We start from the raw sequence: 25578 nt of genomic DNA on the forward strand, positions 1-25578 counted from the left end.
AATCTACTTTTTTCTCTATAAATTTGCCTTTTCTGAAAATTTCATACAAATGGAATCATACAATATGTAGTCTTTTGCATCTGGTCCTTTCATATAACAAGAGTTTAAGGTACATCCATGTTGTAGCAGATACCAGGAGTTCATTCTTTTAATTTTTAATAATATTCCTTTGTATGAACATACCACGTTTTCTTTTATGTCTTCACCAGTTGACAGACATTTGGGTTGCTTCCAATTTGGTGCTCTTAGGAATAATGCTGCTATGAACATTTTGTCAAATCTTTGTGGACATACGTTTCAGGCCTCTTGGGTATATACCTAGTAGTGGAATCACTGAGTCAAATGGGTTAAACTCTGTAACTAATTTTTAAAAACACTGCCAAACTGTTTTCCAGAGTGGCCACACCATTTTACATTCCCATTAGCAATATATGCAGGTTCACATTTCTCTACAGCCTTGCCAACTCCTGTTATTATTTGTCTTTTTGATTATATCAACAGGCATTGATGAACAGTAAGGAAAGTTTAAATTGGGGAAGTCTCTTCCTGTCAAGGGGACCCCAGTCCAGAAGACCCTATATCTAACTAACAATGATGTTTTGGATCAGTGGCCACTGAAACAATTGTTTTCTGTATGAAATTCTTTCTGACTGCACTAAGAAGCAATCTCTTCTTAGTTGCATATATGGCTATGTTGTTCTTTTCACAAAGGAAAGTTCTAAAAAATGCACCTTCCCACACCAAATAGTTAATTTTATTGCACAAACTCACTTCGTAGGTAACAATTAGACCTCAGAAATAAAGATAATGTATTCTAGAAAGCGGTCAAAATTTTTTATATTAATTTAACATTTTACTAGTGAAAAAGTAGGGGCAGGCAAGGAAAATTCTGTGCATTTTATTTAGGAAAAAAATCTGTATTATTTTCCTCTATAGTTTAAAGGATTTCTAAGGTTTTGTACAAATGTAAATATAAAAATAAAATATAATGAGTATTATAATTTTTAGAAGTTAAATTTTTTACCAAGTATAGTCATTTTGCTCAGTAAATTTTACTCAGTAAAAATGTGCTGAATGAATCTGCCCTAAGAATAAATATCTTTTTAGGGAGCTAAAACAATACAAAATAATGACTTAGTGTTGTAATAAAATTTTGTCAATTTTATTAAAACCAGATTCCATTTCTTAACATAATTAAGTTTCCTTTAAAAAAAAGTCACTTTATGGTATTATTTCATCAGAGTAAGTTGGCTCAGTGAGACCGTCACTGACAAAGACATGTACAAAGTTAGCACCACATGTCTATAAATGCCCTTAGCCAAAACCTTTCTGATATACAATTTCCCTTTACTCATACACACATATATTTACAGTTAATAAATAACATTTAAAGCCAAAGCATTGTTTAAATATATATAGTGAAGTCTGTAGAAGGCAGAGTTCCTAGGGCCATACACTGATTGGATCCATATTTTCTGAAGTTTATGCACCCTTGTTCAAAACCCAAATCCAGAAAATTAATGAATTAGCAATAAAGGGGGATGACAACAACAAATCTCACAATATTTTATTTTTAGAAAAAATTCATTCCAAGTTGGCTGATATCTATCACAGCATTCATCCTACTTTGTATAGGTATAACCATATTTCTCAAATGAAGGGCTTAAGTTCTAGTACCTCTGGAATAATTTCTACTTCAATACATCCTAATACTGTATCTCTTGTTTACTTTCCAAGCCATGCTGAATAATAAATGTACATGTGGGGCTTCGTATGTGAGTCTTATGTTCAGATACCCACACATGTTCATAGTTTGGATTCCCAGCAATAGTCTTTGAGACATTTTACTTGTTTATCAATTTATATTAATATATAGAAGATCATTCTGAAAATATGATATCTAGTTTATAAATAACTGTTCACTCACTCTGGACTAGTTGTTAAAAATAACACCTCTCATGGCATTTCATGTGGCTATGGCAATTGAGGATTCTTTTAATTGCTCACAGTGGTTTTAAGCACTGTTTATGGATATATAATTTTTCACCTCCTAACTTAGTAACAATGACCCTTGTCTAAAATTTATAGAAGTTTGCGTGATGTAAAATTTGACCTTGAGTACATATTTTCTTACTAAAACCAGGGAAGAGACATGCTCAAAGTATGATTGAAGCATGACTGAGATAAACCTAAAATTGAACAGTGCCTATCAGATATTAAATGACCTCAAATTGATGAATATAACTTCAGAAATCTGATTAATGAAATTGTGGTATCATTTTCTTTCCCCATAGTTAAAATTATGTGTCAGTTGACAATAACAGGCTCATGTAAAACACCAACCTAGAAAGCACTGTTAAAATATAATCTTGAGACAAATGGCAGGTAGAGATTAAGCGACAAACTATAAGCCTATTAAGACTGAATTGGTCTAAATTTTATATCTCTTTTAATTTGTAACTTAGCAATGATGCAACCAGCTGCAGGGAGGGTTTAAAGTTTCAGTGATTTATCAATTTCATTTTCTATGCCTCTCTCCAAGTCACTAGTCCCTGGTTAACTCCTGGGCAACACAGAACCTGATGGCAAGAGAAAAACCATTCCAAAAAAGTCAGGTGCTTTGACTAGTAAGAAAATGGGTCCAACTCATGCCACCAAAAAAAAAAAAAAAATCATTTTCTATATTCAGATTTGGAGAAAACATTGAGAAGGTATCAGTCCAGAAAATGCAAGCTTCTGATTAAAAAGTGAGATTCTACTTAATTTTACGCTATGGTTAAACTCACTAGATAAAGAAGGTGTATTATGTTACCGTGAGCCAAAATGGTTCTTATTTCTTTTTCAAAGGACAAAACAGTGATTTTTAAATCTGTGCTCTTTTAATGATGTGCTATTTGGCCACTATATTCCTCAAATTGAATTAGCCACTTTTTTGGGTATTTAAGACTGTATCCTAAAATAACTAATTAATTATTAATTAGGGATTAATACTCAGGAAAATTCTCTTTGAAACACCCAAGCACTGGGCATCTTTTGTAAAAGTGATTTCATTCTTCGTAAAATTCATGTGCTGTTCTTCCTTCTGTAGATTTGCCCAGGTTCTGAGAAAAAGCAGAGGAAGGGCAATTTATTATTTGCTTAGTGTTTTACAATCCACCCCCTCCCACCTTCATGATGAAAAAGTTATCCAACTGGAAGTTCAGAACAAAGGTTATGAGTATATACCCAGAGGACATGAGGATAATGGATCAGATGTAGATAACGGCAGGCTTGTGGGAATGAAAGACACTCTAAGATCTACTAAGCCATGTCCCAATAAGGACTATCATTTTCAGAGGACTGAATCAAATGATTTCAAAGACGATATGATTTAAGAAGATTTCTTTTTTTTTTTCTTAATTTTATTTATTTATTTGACAGAGAGAGAGAGTGCTCACAAGCAGAGGGAGTGGCAGGGCAGAGAGAGAGGGAGAAGCAGACTCTCCGCTGAGCAGGGAGCCCGACACGGGGCTCGATCCCAGTACCCTGGGATCATGACCTGAGCCGAAGGCAGACGCTTAACCAACTGAGCCACTCAGGTGCTCCTGATTTAAGATTTCTTAATTCTAAAACTTGCCAAATGAAATGCCTGATTCTTTCTTTTCTTGTGATATGAGTCTTCTAAAGAGTTATATCAGAAGATAAGAGACAGAGAACTTTTCATTAATTTAGTGACAGAATAGAGAAACTGCAGAAGTAGTTATTAGTCTGAATCATAATTCCTAGATAAAGTTCAGATGTATACAGAAAAACCACCTAAATATCTGTGGTCTCAGTAATCCTGTAATCAGACAAGGAATGTATCAATAGACTTTCTTAGATAAATGATTGTGACTTATGTAAATAATATGACCAGAAATACTTTTAAAACAGCTAGAGATATTTCCTGATTTTTCAGATTTTGTTTTTACATTCACATATAGTCAAAGTTATGGATGATTTGGGGAGAATGTATATATACAAGTGTTTGTGTGTGTTTGTATGTGACATAAATGAATGTATAAAACTTCACAGAGGAGTCGCTTTTAAAAGTTAAAGCAAATGTGAAATTGTCTCAGATTTGTGATGAGGGAAAACAAAGCAATTAACCTCTGAGTAGACTAGTCCACTTAGATAAAAATTCAGTTATTCTGCCTGGCTCAGTACCATCAACTATTTTCCATTTTAAGTTTATCTTGAGTACTCTTACATTAATGTTTTTAATCAAGTGGCTTCATCTTATTGTTCAAAGTGTATGTCATAATTCCATTTTTGTAAAAAATGAAAAAATATAAAAATTATATATGCATTGACAAGGTCTGAAAGAATATAAATTTAAATGTTAATTGGGAGTTATTCCGGGGGAATAGAGTCACAGTGATTTTGTTTTTGCCTATTTTTCTTGATTTATCCATAATCCATAATTATCCATGGATAAATTACAACACAAACAGAAATTTAAAATAATAATAGAAATTCCACATGGGGTCTTTAATATACTTCTCTGATTAGGCAATTCTTATTCTGTACTTTTGTTTATCAATGTAACTGAGAGAAGACAAACCAGAAGCAATTGTTTTTTCTATTTCTGGATGATGTTGTGACCAGCCTTTCCCATTGTTTCTTGTTTCCCTCGCTTGTATGACGTGATCTAAGCTTTTCCCCCCTTATATTTGTAACCCATTAGTACTTGGTATCTGGCAGGGGAATGAGTAGACAAATGAAAGTGAGATAATGTGAGAATCCAGGAGGGCATGGAGAAAGTCACATGCTTAATCTCCACTTAGTATTGACACTCTGGAAAGATTTAGCTGACAGCTGCCATATGGATTAGTCTTAAGGGTCAGTAGGAAAGAGCCAGGGGATTGTTTTCAGATGGAAAAGAAAACCATCTCCTAAATTCTAACTCCATTAGCTCCCCATCGTTGGGGATTTTGAGATGGATGTTTGGTGGCTGCCCCTTTTTGGCTCTCTGTCCTGGAGTCTGCTGCCACTTGGAGCACCAAGAAGTCCTATGTGCTGCAGCTGATGTTTTGCTCCCCTGGAGGGGCTAGACCCACAGTCACAATGATGACTATTGTGTTGTATGCTCTGCACACAGGCTCTGTAAAGGTAGTAGGGATGCAGTACAGAAAAAAGCAGCAGTAAAGTTTTTGTGGTAGTGCAAAAGGAAAATAAAAGAACAGAAAGAGAAAGAAAAAGGAGGAAGTACTGACAAAAACAAATGGGCCAGGCCAATGTGTACATGGAAGGGCTAAGAAAGACCACCTGAAGATTTTAGCCACAAGAACCAGTGCAAGTCTTTAGTTATGGGACGAAGAGCAATGTATGAAGCAGTGTCCCTGAGTGCAAGCTCAGGATACCCGAGGATCTTTAGCCCATGATGCTCACCAGCCAGACTTTTTATTCAGAGACTTGTCATGGCATTTCACAAATACCACAGATGCCTTTCCTTTCTGCAGATGAGACACTTTCTCCCTGGAACAGAAGATTACTCTGTAGAAGAAAATGAATGTGAACATGTCATATGGGAAAAGAGAAACAACCGAAAATATATGGTTTGGTCAGGGCTGGTTAAATCCTACCTGATCAACATGATTAATTATTCTGGTATTTCCAATAACTGTTTAAAGTCAGGCCATTCTGGTCAGCAACACCTCTGAACCAGAGAGTTATTTGAGGGCCTAACCCACTGTTCAACAGTAGAGTTAATCAGTTTAGACAGGATATAGACAGCTTGGAGAAGCCTCAAAATCACAAAGCTTTTACCACGACGAGGTGATACAAGATCAACTTTACCACTTCCTTTTATCTGCATTAGGGAATTCACAAACCATTCTTCAACTGTCCTGTTAGAGAAACAAATGCTCTGCATAGCCTCTCCACCCACAACCTGTTTTTTGTTTGTTTTTTGTTGTTGTTGTTTGTTTGTTTTGTTTGTTATAAAAGAAAATGACCAGAGAGAAAAAATTTATCAGTCCTAATTTAAAGAGTCATTTTTATTAACAATAATGGCACACTATAGTTTGCAAAATCCCTATACATTTAGTAAAAAAGTTTTAAATCCTATGGGGCTCTCTATGCAATTAATTTATAGATATACATGAGGTGGGGGTGGGGAGACAGGATGAGATTACCTTGGAATCTCATTCTTCTTGAAGAGGTTGATTTTAATCTTTGAATGTCAAAGTAACATCTCTGAGATTCTTTCCATAACTGTTTTGTGCTTGCAGAAACAGTGCTAAATGAGAAGCTGAGATCCTCAACTTAAAATCTCAGCTCTCACTCAATAATTGTGATCAGTTCAGGGCTTATATTTTCTTTCCATGAAATTCAGAAATACTATTACTTCTCTGGTACGATAATAAAAGAATACTCCTCCCCAAAATTATAGGTGTAATTATCTAGTTGATATAGTTTTAAAGAAAAAGCTTACTAAAGTTCCACCTGAATGTTGAAGGCTCCATTATCCCTAGGTAAGGACACAGTGAGTCTAACATGAATGGAGAAAAATACATTTAATTACTTTTTTTGGGTCTCTCCTGCTTTTACTCTGATCTTCTCAATAGCAAAGCCAGGGCTGCTCCACCAGTCTGACCAGCTGAAGTATGAATCACTCTTCCATTTGAGTTTCAACATTAGCAGTTCCCCAATATCCACCTCCGTGTAAATTAGAAAGGAGTAGGTTTTATTCGCAGAAACTTCAGGCCTAAAGAAAAAAATCAGCATATTTGGTTAGTTGTGGAAACAAGTTTTTTGTTTTTTTCATTCTTCCTCCCAAGACATAAATAGCTTTATTGTTTGGGAATATTTTAAAAATGCAAAAAATGTCCAGCAAAATACGCAAGATGAAGATCAATGGCATTTAGGGTATTTTAAAAGATATCTACACCCTTTTAATCTATTCTAACTTTACACAAACAGTATGAACTATTTAATACAATTCTTAAGAAAAAAATCCATAAATCAATCATTCAGAGACATTTATATTCATCTTCATATACCCCCTTTCAATCTATATTGCTATGTGAACATGTTTACTTTGTTAAAGTCATAGGATACATAAAATTCTCTATTCTTTCTTTGTTTACTTCATATTTTACTTTCCACTTTTTGCCATGTTTTACCTGGTTTTCTATAATTATAGTTTTTAGAAACTAGATTGATTGTATTGACTTTAAACCACAACCACAATTCATTTAACCATTGCCTCAATGTTGGGTACTTATTTTGTTTCTAATCCATGTTATTATATGTACTAATGTAATGAGTATCTTTTGTCATAAAGCTTTTTTTAAAAAAATATGTTGACCACTTCTTTTCCAAATGTCCTACTCTTCTTCCTCCACATGCTGGAGGAAATGTCATGTGGCTACTCACAGGGTAAAAGGGATGTTCTCACTCTCGGCCACAGTGCCATACAGAGAGATCTCGAAGGCCTGGTTGGTCTGTGTATCACTCTCAGTCCCAGAAAAATGTATCTTTACTTGGTAATGGAAGACTGTAAGGAGAAAATTGGAACAAATGCTGATCAGTTTTTATGGAAACACCACTGCCCCCAAATAAACGCAAATCATAACCACAGAATTCTGAACCATTAAATAGGAAGTGTTCACACATGACTATCAGTGTGAAGGATTTCCTCATATCTGCACAGTGTTTGTTACTAGAAAATTGAGACCTTGAATTCCACTCCCTTTCAGGAAAGTGGTTGTAAGTGGATAGGAGGAATCCAGGTGTGTATGAATTGTTAAGCAGTCCTGGAAAGTAGTCATCTTTGATGGGGCACAAGGGAGATCAAATCAAGAAGCCAAAATACCCATGATTCTTTCTCCAAGAACTTTCTTGGCCATTTTGTCCCCGAATATCTGTATGGAACATATTTGGCATTTGTTAACGGGACACTGTATGTGACTGTTTCTTCATGTTTTATGGGTACGTCTGACTCCCTACCTATGTGTAAATTCCCTCAGGTCAGAAGATCACGTTTACCCTCTTTATCCCCCCACCATCTAGCACAGAGCAGGTATTATAGCAGGCTCACAACCAAACTTATTCATTGAATCATCAGTGAGGCCATAAAGACTGCTAGTTCCTAATGTGTTCTGTATTAGGGAGAACCTCTGGAAGCAGATACTTGAACTTCTACATTTCCTCCCTGCTCTCCCCATCTCTACTAAAAACCCTGAGTAGATGGGATGGGGGAGGTTAAAGAGATAGGAAAGGCAGCAGGCTTAACACACAGCTACTAAAGGTGAAGAGAAACAGAGTTTGGGGTTGAATGGAGCCCTTGCAGGCATCACCACAGACAGAGCAGGGGAAGTTGAGACTGCCGAAGTACCCCCAAGAATAGTGATGGAGCACTGCATAGCACTGAGCAGGACGCCTGGGGATGAGTCTTCAGAAGATTCCAGTCTCCTCTATACCTCACACCCACTTTCTCATTCTGAAGAGTCAGGGAAACTAAGGGTTTCCTCATTGCTTAAAAGGTTTCCTTGAATTATTGTTGCTCCAAACCTTTGGGCCACCAAACACACCACTATAGAGGTTCTAACAAACCACCTTACAAATAGTTGCCTCCATCAGATACATTTTACCTTGGAAAACTATACTTCAATATCATCCCTTCCCTCAGACTTCCATCTGGACTCCACATAAGTTAGCTTTTCTGGTCTTAGTTCCTCTTGTCAGATTTCCTTGGCATCTCCTCTCTTCTTTCCCTTCAGTCCTTATAAATTTTGCTCTAAACAAGTTTGAAATTCAACTGCGTACAAATTCATGACAAAATGGAAATATCTTGAGGTTTGGTATATTCTTCCCTCCCAGGAATAGTTGAATTTTAAAATACAGGTAATTTTTGCTTTCACTTAAAGCAAACTTCAGGAGTTGGCAAACTTTTTTCTATGAAGGGCAAGATAGCAAATAAACTTTACTGGGCCATACAGTCTCTGTCCCAACTACTTAACTCTGCTGCAGTAGCATAAAAGCACCCTTAGTCAATACAAAAATGAACATGTGTGGCTGTATTCTAATAAAACTTTCTTTACAAAAGCAGGTGGTGGGCTGGATTTGGCCCACGGGCCATAGTTTGCTTGCTGACCCTGGATAGATGGATGGATTCAAATTAGCTCAGAGCCTGATACTAATGGGCTGGCCCATGCTAGGGGTCACAATTACAGAGGAGGATGGCAAGCAAGGCTGCTGCATACGGCAGCACAGGTTGTGCACTGGGCCTTACTGGCAATGGGAAGTGAGGGTTCAGGGTTTAGTAACATCATTTCGCTACCTCTGTTGGTGATGGACAGACTCAGTACATGTGATGCAATGAGCATGATAAACATCAAATTGATTTCCTTATTCACAACATTCTCCAGCCTACCTTTGTATGGCATCTGAGAGCGTGTCTTCAGGTACATTTTGCTGCTTCTTTTGGCTCTGACCTTATTGATTTCATAGCCCAAGTTGTTGCAACGGTTCTTTCTGCAACTCAGGCAGAGCCCTTTTTCAAAGGCTTCCTTTGAGTTGCACCGGTAGGCCTTACTTGGATTTTCTTCATTCAGCAGAGAGTCAATAAAGAGATGAATGGAACGCTCATGGGAACACTTTACTAGCTGGTCCACATCTGGGGAAAAAGAGGCACAAAGAAAATTCAACTCCATGTGTGTCCACGATGAGTGTTTCATCGTGTATGTCTAAACTAGTTTAGGTGTGGTGTCAGAACAAAATTACCTAAGGTTCTAGTCCTGTGACTGACTGGGTGTAAGCCCTATTTAAGGAGGTATTTTTGGTGGCAGTTTTTCATCTCTTTCTGAGTTTCAAAACTGCAAATTTTCAGAGAACTTTTGCCTTTTCTGCTGTCTTATATTTGTATGTTTATGAAGATATAGTAAGAGTCATTCAAGGTAGAAGTTGATTCCCCCCAGTTTATCACATCCTTCCTATATACTGAAAACATAAAACATATCTACATGTTACTAGAAACAACAAGATAAAAGGCAGAATTGTTAAGTGAATAGTATTTTATCATAGATACTATGTATAATTGGAGGTTGTCTCACTACTAATAATTTTTACCTCAATCACAGAAATAATTAGCAACGTAATGAAAGTGTATCTCTTACCATAAGATTTTATAACTATTGAAAATAGTAACATTAAGCTATAATTTCTATAACATGTGTACAAAAGACCTGAGCATATTGACTACAAGTAGGTTCCATTGCTCACAAAGGATGAAAACATCCCTTAAAACAAATTATAAATTTAACAGAAACATGATTACTGAAGTAAACATTAAGATAATATTAAATTATATTTCTTCTTTAAATTTTGGAATATTCATTGTTAGAGAATGGTGATTTATTTTTTCTTTTAAGATTTATTTATTTATTTTAGAGAGAGAAGAAGAGAGAGAATGCATGTGCATGAGTGAGGGGAGGGGCAGAGTGAAAGAATCTTCTAGCAGACTCCCCACTGAGGGTGGAGTACCACTCAGGGCCGGATCTCATGACCCATGAGGTCACGACCTGAGCCGAAACCAAGAGTCAGAAGCTTAACAGACTGAGCCCCCCAGCTGCCCCTGATTTGTTCCTAATTTGTACATCTCTATAAAAGGCTGACAAGAGAAATTTGGACTAATTAACAATAACTCTTATGGTTTCACAACCATATTCAAAGTATAACAACATGTGGCCCGATATCACTTTATGCTGTTATTATCCAAAGCAGTGGAGTTTTCTTGTGTAGGTCTCACCTTTCTCTTCTTTTATTTATGGAAGCTCAGTACTCAGTGTAGTCTACAATATAATACATAAAAGAAAAAATGTCTGTCTGTGACCAAAGGAAGTACTAAGGCTGTAATGGTGATTGTGCTGAATATGATAGCTCCTTCAGAAACATTTCTTGGCTAAATGTGTATATTAAAACTACATGCTTGGGGCGCCTAGGTGGCTCAGTCATTAAGTGTCTGCCTTCGGCTCAGGTCATGATCCCAGGGTCCTGGGATCGAGCCCCGTATCGGGGTCCGTGCTCGGCAGGAAGCCTGCTTCTCCCTCTCCCTCTCCCCCTACTTGTGTTCCCTCTCTCGCTGTCTCTCTCTCTCTGTCAAATAAATAAATAAAATCTTTAAAAATTAAATAAATAAATAAATAAATACAAACTACATACTTGTGGGGAATGGGTAGGAGCCTGGATCAATAAGAATTAAGTGTGAAAATTACATTTAATTAACTTCTAAATTATATTTACCTCCAAGGCCTCTCTCTGCAATCACACGGATAGCTTCCCCAATGTTACATCCTGGTTGAAAAGTGCCTCCATTAGGATAAATGTCAACATGTCCTACTGGTTTCTGGATTCCAATACTTCGGCCAGGCGACCCTCTGGTGAATGTGTGTAAGACGTCTACAAAATCTGCATCATCGGGAGAAAGGCGACTTGGAGCTTCTGCATATTCAAAATTAGGTCCAGCTGGATCTAGGCCTTAATGCAAAAAAAAAAAAAATACAGGCCTCACAGATTTTTAAATTCCCATTCATTTTAGCCTCCATTAGTGTCACCTTAGCATTCAATTTTTCATCATTTGAATGTAACTGGCAGCCACATAGGTTTTTATTAGCTCCTTATTCTGTAGTGATTGGATTCTTTTTTTTTTTTGATTAACATATAATGTATTATTTGTTTCAGGGGTACAGGTCTGTGATTCATCAGTCTTGCACAATTCACAGTGCTCACTATGGCACATACCCTCCCCAATGTCTATCACCCAGCCACCCCATCCCTCCCACCCCCCACCACTCCAGCAAACTCCAGCGTCTCCTGAGATTAAGAGTCTTTTATGTTTTGTCTCCCTATCTGGTTTCATCTTGCTTCATTTTTCCCTCCCTTCCCCTATCATCCTCTGCCTTGTTTCTCAAATTCCACGTAGCAGTGAGATCATATGATAATTGTCTTTCTCCAATGGACTTATTTTGCTTAGCATAATACCAACTAGTTCCAGTAGTGATTGAATTCTGAAATGACTGAGAGTATTAAAAGTAGGCCTAGCTCCTCTGAAAGGAATCTGAGTCTCTTGAACTAGCCATTAAATAGCAATTTTCATTCAGGACAAGTAGATCTCCTTTTGTAAATTATTTTTGACCCTGGGGAGAAGGCCTTTAAACAATGGTGGGTTTTTGCTTTTTCCTCTAGGCCTGCCAAATCATCCATTGCCTTTGCCCTGGTTGACTGTCTTCCTTTTTACAACTAGCCTCTGGTGTCAGTCCTTTTTCATTTTTCCCAGCACTGATGTGAGAGGTGACATACATGCAATATACCACCAAAGCACAGAGCAGAGAGAGGAGGGAAATGAGCTTCCCAGAGACTCCATTTGGCTCTCCATGCTTAACTCTGTTCTATTTCTCTTCTGACAGTAGGTGGTAAGCCCAAGAGAGCAAGGGCCCATATTCTATCCTACTTCAGGAAAAAAAAAGCCCTCCCATGACATAATCAAATGGCTGGGCGAACACAGAGGAACACCACATACATATGGGTATTTAACAAACATTCTGATTCTCTTTCAGAATGACAGGCATCTCAACACTTCTGTGATAAGACTCCTGGCACTGCTTTCTTACCAGTAATTCTATTGACCTTCTTATTGGTCAGACTTCCTGCAATGCCAGCAGCATGGGCTCCAAGACTGTATCCCAAGAGATGGACATTGTCCAGAGGATAGTGAAATTCCTCCTTTGGAAGAGAAAAAGAAAAAGGGCTTCTTACAGTTCTATACAAAGGATCAAAGCTAAAAGGAAAAAAAATGAATATAAGTATTGTTTTTGAAATACAGGCAATGCTGAAAATTAACTCTACTTATTTTAATTTTGTGCTCTAGATCAATCACTCTAGTGTTGAGATTTTTCTCTTTCTTTAAAAACATATTTAATTAGAAAGTTTTCCCATCCATCTGAAACTGAAGTGTATGGAAATCTGAATTTCCATATATCTGAAAACATATGTATGCATGTACATGTACATGTGTCATTATATATTTAAATGTAGATATATGTATATATGTGTGCATCTATATGTGGATAAACTATATGTAAATACACACACATATATTAAATATATATTTAACCTTAACCCATTATTCCCTACTCTAAATACCCTACATCACTTTATTCTTTAAGGTTAGCCAGAAAAATGACTTAAAACCAGAAAATATTACAGGGAGAATGAACCACATACACATATGGTCCAGTCTTTTTATTCAACAGATGAGAAGCCTGACGCCCAGGCAGGCGATCTGATTTGCCCAGGTTCACTTTCCTGATGAGCAAAATTGTCAAGAAAAGAACTTTAATCTTTTAATGGTCAGTCCAATAAACAGAGATTATTTTTCTACCTCCAAGTATCTGGCTTAAATAATTTGGCCCTGTCAGAGTATTAACTTTCTTTCAGCCAACCCCAAGATACTTTTCAAAGGTAATTTTCAGAGGATGACATCAGAGAATAAAGTAGATAAAAGTGGAAGCTAAATCAGAACTCCTGACCCGTAGCCACCTCATAGACCTTGCCTGCCATTTTCTTCCTAGCTCAAATCTATCAGTCCCCTAACCCTCAATAAAAATCTGGATCTTTAATCTACACTAAGGAATGGGTATTATTAATCTTTTCATGAAAAAGATTGGTATTCTAATGGGTCAAAGACAGGATAACATTTCCATGTGCCAGCCAAGTGGTAGAGAAGAATTTGGCTAAACCTGACATCTTCCCTCTGCCCTGAAATAACAAGCTTTTGTCTGCTCCGCCTACTTAGTCCTTGGTCTCACCAGATCTATTCACTATGAGAATATCAAAGGATAGGGCAGGGCAGGATTATGCCTTGACTTTACAGTTTTATCATTCTTATCATAATGCTGCTTTCTGGCTAAAAAAAATGCCTGTGCTTATTCTGAAGATTTGAATTGCCCCAGAAAATATTTATATTTATGTGAAAAGGAATAAAGACCAGCCTTCTGTTCAGCACTAGTGAAGGGATCAGTTTTGGACAGATAACCCTTCTTCCCCCAGTCTTACCGCCATCCAGTTGATGAACTTGGCCACATCTTTTCCCACCAGCTTGGTGTACCCGGCAGACACTGGATAATGTTGCTGGGCCCGTGACAGCCAGTCCACCACAATGACATTGGAGTCAGGTTCCCTCTTGTACAGGGCAGCCACAAGTTTTGGCACCCAACTCTCATACATTCCTGTCACCTGAAGAGGATGATACAAGCTTTCCTAAAATACCCACCTGCAACTTGTTATCGATATGTCAGCCTAATACACCTACACTAAATGGAAAGAAAACAAACCTGAAAGGAAGCCCATTGGCTCAGAAAAAAAATCAAACCATGCAAAAGAATATTCAGAGACTTGTGCCTGCTTCTCCTGAGGAAAATTTGAGTATGCCAAAGAAGGAATGTGTTAAGCTGAGGAAGGGCAGATTAGGTTTAAACCACCAATTTTTAAAAACTTGTTTTATAAATTTTGTAAAACCAATAATTTATATAAAAGATCAATCTGGATAAGTTAAAATTCTGCAGCAGAATTATATACTATTTCAAAATAAATTTCATTACTTCTAATTAGGCTAATAAATTTTTCCCAACCATATTATTTTGGAGGATGTGAACGCACTTTTTTCTTCTTATAGAGAGTCATTTATATAAAACATTTGAAGTGCTAATGAAAAAAAATAGTTTCAAACATACTAATCCTAACAGAAGGTAAATTCATTTAGCAATCTCTTTGTTAATACATAAGCAAATGATCAGCTTCAGCTTAGATTTTTTTATAATTCTCTCAAATTCTTAATTATCAGAGTGGAATTAATGAGGCTTAATAGTCACAATTACCAATTATTAGATTGGCCCTGTTTGGAGATAAGGAGACTTCCAAATGTAAGTCTTTGTTTCTTATTTTAAAAAGGCTCCCAAATTCAAAGTCAAAAGAACTGTAAGAGTTTTCGGGTTAACTCTATGTAAAATTTTAATTTAAGTTTTCAGAGAGGACATTGGACACCTTTGCAAAGATGCATACTTTAAAATAATGGAAACACACTTAAAAACTGCACACTGTAAAACTGTGCACCATCTTGCCATGAACTTGAACAGAACAGTAACCTGATTCAGATTCCCAAATCTCCCCACCCCTATCATGACCTGAGAGAAAATCATGTTGTAGCCACAGTAAAGGTTACTTAAATATGTACTCAACGAAGAAGGTTCTGAAATACATGTTTAAAGTAGCTTTTCAGGGGAGACCTATTAAAGCCTATGTTCTTCTTAGATTAATTCCGGCAACAAAAATAAGAGTCATGAATTCTCAAACCAAGGGACTTCATTTGGAACTTAGGTCTTATATAGTGGATTCTTTCAGATTTATGCTTCCATTTTATTTAGTTTATTTTCTAGGCTAAAACTATCAAAACATGAGATCTCATTTCACTCCTGACACTAATAACTGTACAATTTTTCATCTCATTGCTGTGCTCTGTGGTAAGAAAAAGGAAGCCTGAAACTCGGGAGATTTTGGTTTCAGTCCCAGCTCTTCCAATAACTACTTCTATGAATGTAGGCACTGTTTTAACCTTTTAGGCCACCTATAATACAAAGGGTGTGGGTTCAGATGATCTTGAAGTTACCTGCCACCTCATAAATGTCTTCTTGTAACCATTCTGACTCCCAATCTATTTGCAGTAATTTAATACCAGCTCTAAAGCTATTGCCATTTCAAGTACGAAGAGAAAAAAGAAAAGGTGTAAAGGTGATGTTAGTCCATCAGAAACTTATTTAAACCTTCTTTGAACCTGTCTCAGCAAGAGGCTGCTTTAAAAAGTCTAAGTGCAGCCTGGGTCACTGAGGGAACAAGTCAGAACACCTACCTAGCCCAAAACCCCGATAAATTGGTCCTGTCTCCCCTTCTCCTCTCTTAGATGTTGGGGTTTGCCACACTTTGCAACTGCCTTTCAAGAGAGGATGATGTCAATTCTTCAGAATGCAATGTTACCCACTCCTTTTAGCCAGGCATGAGGACCTCCTACTACAATGAGAACTCTGTACTTAACACTTTGGTCTATGAAACCTAAGCAGGTGGCAAAGCTCCAGGACAGCTGTGTCTCAACTGCCTTCTGGAATGTGCTCTATGCATACTACACGCTAAGCATTCTTTTGAATTTTCCATGGCAAAGCTGCAGAACTTCTACATTTCTCTTTGTCCTATGACCTTGAGTTGCTAAACAGTTTATCTCAGATAAGGCAAAAAATCTTGTTTGCTCTAAACCCCTATTACAAGTTTTTCTGCATTATCAGTGTTTCCAAGTTAGGCAATCTGTCAAAGAGTAAGTAACCCAACTTACTCCTACAGTGACTGATACTTTTACTAACTGCCTAAAAACTATTCCAATCCTTTCTTTTTTAATTCAACTTAAAATATGGCTATAAGTAGCCCTAAACAATAAGGGGGTGGAAAATCCGAGTACTCACCTTCTTTAACTCTAAAAAGGTATTATTTACCGGGTTTTTTTTCTGAGGTTCCTAAAATCAGCACAAATTTTTAAAATCTTTGATTCTCAGACACACAGCTGAACTGAAGCCCTTCTGGCCACTCATTCCAGGTGGTCCAACTGAACCAGCCAGGCATTCCACTGAGATAAGCTGAGATCAGTTACCCAGTATGGCTGGATTAGTTACTGCATAGACCAACCAGCTCTTTATGATGAAACTCAGTTCTACAGCCAGTGGCCTAGCCTCTGAGGCTTGGGCTCTCAAAATGTCAGGACACACAGTGTGGAGAATATGGTGGGCTTAGTGGGCAGGAAGACCAATGATAGAAATTGGCACTATCTGCTGATACTGGGTTCGTATGTCATCTTTGCATGAGAAGGAACTATATGCTTTTGCAAAATTCCTAAAGTATCAAGTTCTCTTAGGGATAAGATTGAGATGTTTGAGATATTCAATTTATTCTGTCATAAAAAATGTTTATTAAGCTTACTATACTTTTTTGAAAAGTATTTAAAGTTCTATATACAACCAAAATGTCTCTAAAACTACCAAGGATTGCTTCTTCTTATTTAAATCTCTTAAAATGTAAAAACATCTGCTAAGAATTTGAATGTATATTTTTGTCATGAGATATGTAATTTATTATGTTAATTCTAGTAAATAGATTTTTTTTAAATAAACATCCACGTAAATTCTGTTAGTAGTTGCCTTCACCTCTGTAAAAGTTATAGCAATTGTCCACGATTGTTAATAAGAAAGGCACTTAAGTTACACAGGAAAAGAAATTGAGACTAGAAGTCTATCAATCATTCTCTAATTCATCTTGTTAGAATTTATTTAGTATCTATTACTTTATTCACAAGCTCTGACATAATGGCAGGACTATTTCTCTCTAACCTCCCATTTTATGGAAGTCCTTTTTACATAAGAAAATGAAATCTGCTCACTAGGATTAGAAAATATTAACAACCAACTGAAGTAGCTAAGAACTGCACCATGGAAAGTGACTGGCACATTTAGAAGCCACTACTTTAATAGTATTCTTTATTTTTGTATTTTGTTTATTTTTTAAATGTTTTTATTTAACTTTCGGTTAGTTAACACACAGTTTCACATGTAAAATTGAGTGATTCAACACTTCCATACAACATCTGGTGCTTATCACAAGTGTACTCCTTAATCCTCATCACCTATTTGTATTCTTTAAAAGTAAAAGTAAATGTAACCACAGTTTTCACCTTTTCTAATCATTTTGCATGACACTTCCCTGGCTAGCCCTCTTTCATCTCTAGAAAAGTTCCCTAAAGTTTACAACTGGAGAATTTGGGACGTAGAGTCTAACCTCTTTGTCTTACACATCAGTCAACTGAGGCCTGGAGATGAGAAGTAGCATCAATCACATCACAGAGCTGGAGAATGGCAAAGCCAGAACCAGAATCAATATCTCCTCACTCTATTCCAACCCTCTCCTCTCTCTGATAGCTTCTCCCTTAGGAAAGGACATTTGGTGATGTGCTGCATGAATCAGGATCATGACAGGTCTCCGCTGGTTTCCTAGAATGATAACCTACATTCTGCTCTGTAGTTGAGCAAAGTCTTATTTTCCCACCTCACAAGAATGGCTGGTTTGAGGGTATCAATTAAATACCATGATAAAATGAAAGATGGCATTACCTGGGGGAAGTACTCATGAACATGTGAGTTTAGATTCCACAATCCCCACCCCAAACCAGAATTGCCTGTACTCAAGTTTAAAGTAAAACCATTGGAAAACAAGCAGACGTACAAGATAGGGAGACTCATCATGGGGTTCCCAACAATGGGAGCAAGCCAGTCAGGCAGGATGCCTGGTCTATCCCAATTTGTTCCTTCCCAAAGAGACTATCTTACCGTCCAGCCATGGATCACCACAAAGGTTTTGCTGCTGTGGTTGAAGTGGCAGTTAGCCACAGATTCTGTCACTCCAGGAATGAGGTGGCAAGTATCCTCAGCTGTGTCTTCAGGGGTCCTTAGAGCAAATTTACTTTCAATATCTATATAATCTCTTCCTCCCGTAATTCCTGAAAAGGAAAAATTGGATAGGTGGCTAATTGGAGGGTTGTTTTATTTGCTGGAATGGTATGTTTTAGGTTTATAAGCAGCTACCACCAGTGCTATTTTTGTTTCTATTTTTTTAAATATAGGTAGATTACAAGAGAATGACTAATCCTCCATTGGTGATCAAAGTTGACAGAGACCAGAATCCAGGTCTCTTGGTTATAATTCAAAACTCATTCTCCCAAAGAATACTGGCTCATGGCTCTTGCATTGTAAAGTTCCACTTATTTCATATATTATTTCACCCTCTTTCACTCTCTGGTTACATCAAAGGAATGTTTTCCCAAAATATGATATAATAGGCCTGAGGAAAGGTTGTTTCCTTTTCACTAGCATAATTTTTTTAAATGTTAGCAATAAGAAAGTTGGAAGCCTAAGTAAATTTTTGTATAAAATTGTTCCCATCCCCATAGCAAGGTACATCAGTTAAAAATGTTTTAAAAAATCATTCAGAAATGCCTGTGCTATGTGTGAACTGGTTAATTCTTTTTTTTAAATTTTTTATTTATTTATTTGATAGAAAGAGTGAGAGAGCACAAGCAGGGGGAGCAGCAGAGAGAGAGGGAGAAGCAGGCTTCCCGCTGAGCAGGGAGCCAGACACCGGGCTTGATCCCAGGACCCTGGGATCATGACCTGAGCCAAAGGCAGACACTTAACCAACTGAGCCATCCAGGTGCCCCTGAATTGGTTAGTTCTTTCCCCAAATATTTCTTTTCCAATATTACTTGTCTTTGCAGTATTTCACACAAAGTCAAAGCTTAAAAAACTACAGCAAAGCAGGTTTGGGAAAAAATCCACTTTGACTTCATAGTCAATCCTGAAGTGAATAAGGAGAGAAATAAAACTTCAGCCAACCTTTTGACTCTCTTGATAATAAATCTAAATTTTGATGTCTTCATTTAATACTACAGTGAATGCTTGAAGTAAATTGTATTTCAAATAAAGTCAAATTCTTAAAGTGAGCACGTCAAAGGGAAGTTATATTAGGGGAAATTAATTTCTTAACGCAAGTAAAAAATATTAAAAACTATTTACTATAAGGTAATAATTTGTAACTTTTAGGTTTCTCTATTTAAAACTCAGAAGATAAATAATTGGTCCTTCTAATTTCTTAATTTAAACTAACACTTTTCATAATTCAAATGCTAAAAATCTGTAATTTCAAGTAACATTGCAAAAGCCAGGCAAAAAGTGAAAATAAGAATGATACAGTATAGTGAATGTACAGGGATTCAAATCAGGCTTATCATGTACTTAGCTGAGTACTGGCCAACGTTTTCCTTTTTAATTATTTTCTAAAACTCCTTAAGCAATATTGTGGCTACTTGCTAAGTAATTCATTATAGGTGACAAGTTGATCACACACACACACACACACACACACACACACACAATTTCTAGCACCTGAACATTCTAAAATAATTTATTCAAATGATAGCCTGTGATAGACTATTGATATTTAAGTTTTTTTTCATTTTCACATAGTAAAAGTGCACTTGAAAGCCATTGACTTATTAAAAATACACTCTGCCTTCCATCTTATTTGAGGATGTAGGTCTTCCTTTTGCTTTCTAGCCAGTAAGTACTTTGGTGGCCTTATTATTTACCTGATAGTAGAAAAAAATATTGTAAATTTTTAATCTGATTCTGCTCTCAATGCCCAAGAAGTTTTTTTATTGTTACAAAGTACTTTAGAAAATTTAAAACTAAATTAGTTTCATCTATCCCATATCTCTCCACATCAAATAACTCATCCCTCCTCAATAATCATATTTTAACATGTTTGATTATGAATTTTTATGAAGTAGAAATCATCCAAATGACCTGGCAGACAGATCTCACCCACCACCTATTTGTTAAACTGATATTTAAGACTATTGCCTTGCATGACTCCAGAAGATGCCACTCACTTCGGTCTATTTTTCCCTAGAATTATGCAATACAGTAGCCCTTGTGTTGCTGGTGGTTTTGAAATGACTAAGAATATTCTCTGACATTATTAAAGCTAGCTTTGTATATTTCCATGAAAAAAAAAGTCTATTTAATTCATAGATTCTGGGGTGCCTGGATAGCTCAGTCAGTTGAGCATCCAACTCTTGATTTCAGCTCAGGTCATGATCTCAGGATGGTGAGATCGAGCTCCGAGATGGCTCTGCACTGGGGGTGGAACCTGCTTAAGATTCTCTCCCTTTCTCTACCCCTCCCCTCTTGGGCCTTGCAGCCTCCCTCTCAAAAAAAAAAAAAAGAAAAGAAAAGAAAAATCATAGCTCCTGTACAGATTATCTGCATAGCCCATTTGAGAGGTCCAATTTTCCACAACTAACATTTCCTATTGGGTATAGCTTCTAAATAAAAAAATAGGAAATTCATACATTCTCAAACAAATTTGTATTTGGAGACTTTTATTTCACTTCTCAGGGAAATTCTTTTTCATTTTAAGTTACAGAAAGCATAATGAAGCATTTGACAGGAAGACAGCACCACTCTATATGCTACAAGATGTTTTCAATTCTATGTCAATTCTATATATGAAATCATAAATGTTATTAGTGATTACAGTCAGTCTTTCCTTCTCTTTGGTATTCTGAGTGAAATTTTCACACTACTGGTGTAAGAGTGTCTCAGGATCCTAAAGATGAATGTACTTCCCAAGCTTCACTTTCTCACACAACTGATGTGTGTCAGTCAACATGTTTAGCTGTCCCCGTATACACTGGGATTGCTCTTGGCTGGCAGATGAACTGATTTGATTCCATTGTTACTAAGAGAATTATTGTTTTCCATACATGAAAATGGTATTAAAGACTCTGCACTTATCTTTCTTAAGGGGATAAGGATCTTTTTTATCAGGTCCCCTTAGAAATTAAAGCTACTTTAAATTAGTGGAAGGGAGGCTGCCTAAGTTGTATTCCTTCATAAGAGCTTCCATCCTGAATTCAACTTATCATATCAGCATCACCACACCAACTGGTTCCCATCAGATATGTCCTTATTCAGCACTAAGACAAGATTTGGGGTAAGATACAAGTTAATGCATTTCTTGCCTATATAATCTTTATTTCTAAATTATTAAATAGCTAAAATTCTAAGCGTATAAAAAAAGACAAGGAATTTACTTAATGTGGATAATAACTCACAGAGATGAAACTAGAGATCAAAGGACTTCAAAGGTAAATTTATTGGGAATTACATTATTGTTCCTAGAAAAGAAGGAACATTGAGCATCCCAGGAAAGATATTCTAAAGTCAGCTCACAATTATCAGATGAATAGGATTAGTGTGCATATGAAGACATGAGGTACAAGAGCTCAATTATAATGCAATTCTCTTAGAAGTTTCTACCCCACCACACACATACTTAAAGGACTTCAGCAATAATTTACCTTCTCTCTGAAACTGATGGTCATCCTTACTGACTCAGGCAGCTTCTACAGAATGCCAAAAACCAAACTGACTGGGTGAGAACAAAAAAAAGTTTGATCAGGGGAAAAAAAATCTGACTAAAGTGATTAGTCTTTTCAGATATTCCGATGTAGACATGCTCTTGATTTATTTAACCAATAGATTTGCTTTTCATTTTTATAGAAAAAAAAATGTTCATAAAATAGAAGCAGTAAACTATATAGCTCAATTTCTCCTCCTGAACAATGCAAAGAAGAAAGGTTAAGCTAAAAATACACTACACTACCTGAAAGAAAGTGAAAATGTTCCATTGTAACTCTACCCCTGTGTCTGACACACAATTTTCAATACTACTATTAATCAATCACTCCAGTGCTGAGCTCTGCTCCATTTGCAAATGGTATCAGCTATTTTGCTGTTATCACCCATCACATTTAACTTAGATGATAGCCTGGAAATTCACTATGGCAGGTCAAATAGAATTGCAGCTCCTGAGTACTGATCCATATGCTCCTTGTCTAGCTCTTCAAGTTTCCTAATGAGGCCCTGCAGGGACTGAGGTGGCTTCAACAAAGAGCCTGAGGGCAGTTAGCACCTCATATCCTCACATTCTTCTTAGAAAAAAAAAAAAATCCAGAATAAGTCAGAGCCCAGAGAGGTGCTGTTTACCATTCTCTCACACTCATATCTTTTGCCTCTGAAATCGTTACATTCCTAGATGAATTCATCTGGAGGAGAAAAGGGGTATAAATTTGCTGTGATGGGAGAAGCATAATAGAAAGGGAGGGAGTGGTGGAGTGAGAGTAGGAGGGAAGGATAGGAGGGATTAATTTCATGTCTACTTAAAAATGATTCCTCCCTTGGGGCACCTGGGTGGCTAAGTCCCTTATGCATCTGACTTTTGATTTCAGCTCAGGTCAAGGTCTCAGGCTCTGGAGACGGAGCCCAGCATCTACTAAGCGCTGGGTGTGGAGCCTGCTTAGGATTCTCTCCCCCCCCCCCGCCCCTCGCCCCTCGTGCTCAGGTGCTCTTTCTCTCTTAAAAAACAAAAATTTCAAAATTATTAAAAAAAAAAAGATTCCTCCCTTGACAGATTTACAGCTAGCTAAAGCACAGGTTGCTTAAAATCCAATTTAATTCATCAATCACAGTGTCCATTTAAATCAAAGAGTGTGAATTAGAGAAGACTAAGATAATTTTGAGTGTGGCCTGAACTCCTCATTTTTCAGTTGAGGAATTCAAACCCAGAGAGGTGACACCAACTAGACCAGGAATTTAGGGTCGTGAACTTCTAAGAAGCCAGCAAAAACAGAGGCTCCTGGGTGGCTCCATCGGTTAAGCCTCTGCCTTCGCTCAGGTCAAGATCCCAAGGTCCTGGGATCCAGTCCCAGGTAGGGCTCCCCTGCTCAGCGGGGAGTCTGCTTCTCCCTCTCCCTTTGCCTCTCCCCGCTCCTCACCTCGCGCTCTCCCCGTCTCTCAAAATAAATAAAAAGCCAGCAAAAACAAACTGTGGAAAACAAATATTTGTGTGGTTTTTATGGTAAAAGTAACTTCACACCATGGTGTATTTTCTGCAATAAGAATATGGAATTTGTTCCTACCATCTTCTCGGACGGGGTTAAACACTATGGAGGGGAACATGCCACTATATAAGATATTTAAGACTTTTTAATTGCACCTCCAGATACTGTTTTTTTTTAATCCAATCAGATTTGATGAAATCTACATTTTTTAAATAAATCTAACAAAAATGTTCTTTTACACCCCACTGCTGAAATAAACTTTCAGCTGCAATCAAAGTCATGGACAAACTCGACTGTAACTTGAACCATGCTGCCTGTAAGCACATCCAAGCCACACTGCCCTAACTGCAATTTCACCACGAAGGGGTAAGAAAATGTTGCCAGCGCTTACGAGTTGCTTCAGTTGCCTTTTGGTTGCTGTTGTATGTTCGGTGAACCAAGCAGGGTTCAAGGTACTAGGTCTGCCTCTATAGTGGGCAGGTCTCAGGCTGGTCTTTTGCCTTCCCTGCAATAAAGAAATTCGCATCTCTCCTGTAATACCTTAACCCTGAGGATCCGGTGGCGCCAGGGCGGTGGCTGGGGTTCAGGTTGCGCCTCCCGGAAGCCCCACGTGCCTGTGGACGCTTCGCGAGGCTGGGCGTCAGAGCTGGACTCGGCTCCGAGGACTTTAAGGGTAGCCGAATGCAAACCTCGTAACACCCAAGCCAGCGGCCACAGACTGCAGGTCGCTGCGCCATGTTTTCAGGAGGGCAGCCCTTCGCTAGGTTTTCTGGGTGCTAAGAAAAGCGGCGCGTGCAAGAATGGAAGCTGGAGAGCTTCCCGGGCTCCCGAACGCGTGCAGGACGCTGCGTCCGCGGGACTCGGCGCCACGCGTCCAGTCCCCCACCACCGTGTCGACGCCGAAAGCGAGTGTCCAGTGCTTCTGAGATACGGACAACGCCTCCTCCCCCGTCCCCACCCCTTCGGGTCGGCTTCTCGAAGAGAAGGGGCCACTCTCTCCTGGCGCTCCCATAGGCGGGGGCCGAGCCACGGTGGCGGCCGCGCCAGGGTCACCTTGACCTGCGTGCCTTTCATTCCAGGGTCCTCGTGAGAGGCAATTACTGCCGATCACCGCCATTTAAGCCCTTCCTCCGACCTCTCTCGTCCCGCCCCTCGAGCTACCCCCCTACTCTTCCTCTTTAAGTCTACGGACCCGGAAACACTGCCTCAGCCAGATTGGAAGGGACAACGCGGGAACGACTCCAGGAAAATCTGAGGGAGAATTCCCTCCCTACCCCTCCCGGATCCCAGCCCGTAGACTCTTCTCGGAACCGGCGCTCAGTCTAGGAGAGTCTCCGGTACACATCTGCAACCCCTTTCGACTCCCTCTTTCCCATCCTCATAACGTGTGGAAGTGGCCAAAGTGGAGTCTGCAGGTGGAGAGGAATCTTCGGGCAAAACTTACTATCGGCGGCGGCCACCCCTCCGCGGGTGGCGGTCAGACTCTGGAGCCACATGCCAAGGGCCACCAGGAACAGTGCTTTGCTCTCCATCTCGGGGCGCGTCTCTCTGTAGAAGCTACAGGGCACTGGCAGAAGCGCGGACAGGGTGATGGACCAGCTGAGCCCGAGGCGGGAGCAGGCTGGAGCTGAGGTCCGGCGTGGGGCAAGTTGCCCTTTAAAAGGGAGGGCAGGGCAGCTAGAAGTGGCAGGTTCCCTCCGAAGAGGAGGAGGAAGAATCGAGTCTGACACTGTTTCCACTCCACAGCTGCTTATGTGACTGGAAATATGCAAATAAACCTCATCACCTATTGGCTATAAAATCATAAGTTGGGGGGAGGGCCCTAAATTCACTTCCAAGTATTTGAGCAAACTGTAAAGAGGATAAATCTTGTCCGTGAGAAGAGGGGAAAAGGGCAGAAGGGAAAATTTGCTTTCTCCGTAAGGTTCCTCTTTGCTTTTCCTAAGGACTCTGTATTGCAAGGGCCCCCTGTACAAGCACCAAACACAAATTTATATGCATTTATGTTA

At 38.3% G+C, this 25578-nt stretch overlaps 1 protein-coding gene across 2 annotated transcripts; it reads right to left on the minus strand.

The window, feature by feature from the left end:
* Positions 1-1542: 1542 nt before the first annotated feature.
* LPL (lipoprotein lipase) lies at positions 1543-25319 on the minus strand. 2 transcript variants are annotated; one of them, XR_003520665.2, is made up of 11 exons: positions 25014-25319; positions 18438-18607; positions 14077-14256; positions 12633-12744; positions 11266-11499; positions 9398-9640; positions 7399-7519; positions 6545-6727; positions 6368-6369; positions 5410-5514; positions 1543-3101 (listed from the first exon to the last, which is right to left on the minus strand). XR_003520665.2 is itself a non-coding variant. In XM_027598207.1 (10 exons), coding segments are annotated over exons 1-10 (1437 nt in total). In that variant the 5' UTR covers positions 25102-25318; the 3' UTR covers positions 1543-3100. The 2 variants fall into 2 exon arrangements, 1 of the variants encoding a protein (XP_027454008.1); XM_027598207.1 differs by lacking the exon at positions 6368-6369 and having other exon boundaries at positions 25014-25318.
* Between the last annotated feature and the right edge of the window lie 259 nt (positions 25320-25578).

The sequence above is a fragment of the Zalophus californianus genome, chromosome 2 (assembly GCF_009762305.2).
Source record: "Zalophus californianus isolate mZalCal1 chromosome 2, mZalCal1.pri.v2, whole genome shotgun sequence".
NCBI lineage: Eukaryota > Metazoa > Chordata > Mammalia > Carnivora > Otariidae > Zalophus > Zalophus californianus.

Bases quoted from the DNA above. Each gene is read 5' to 3' on its own strand.
- LPL (XM_027598207.1), bottom strand. From the start codon at position 25,101: ATGGAGAGCAAAGCACTGTTCCTGGTGGCCCTTGGCATGTGGCTCCAG. The intron at 12,745-14,076 runs GTAAGACTGGGG...TCTCTTCCAAAG, and splicing joins AGTTCATCAACTGGATGGCG to GAGGAATTTCACTATCCTCT. The intron at 5,515-6,544 runs GTAATTAAATGT...TTTCTTCTACAG, and splicing joins GCAGGAGAGACCCAAAAAAA to AGTAATCTTCTGTTCCAGGG.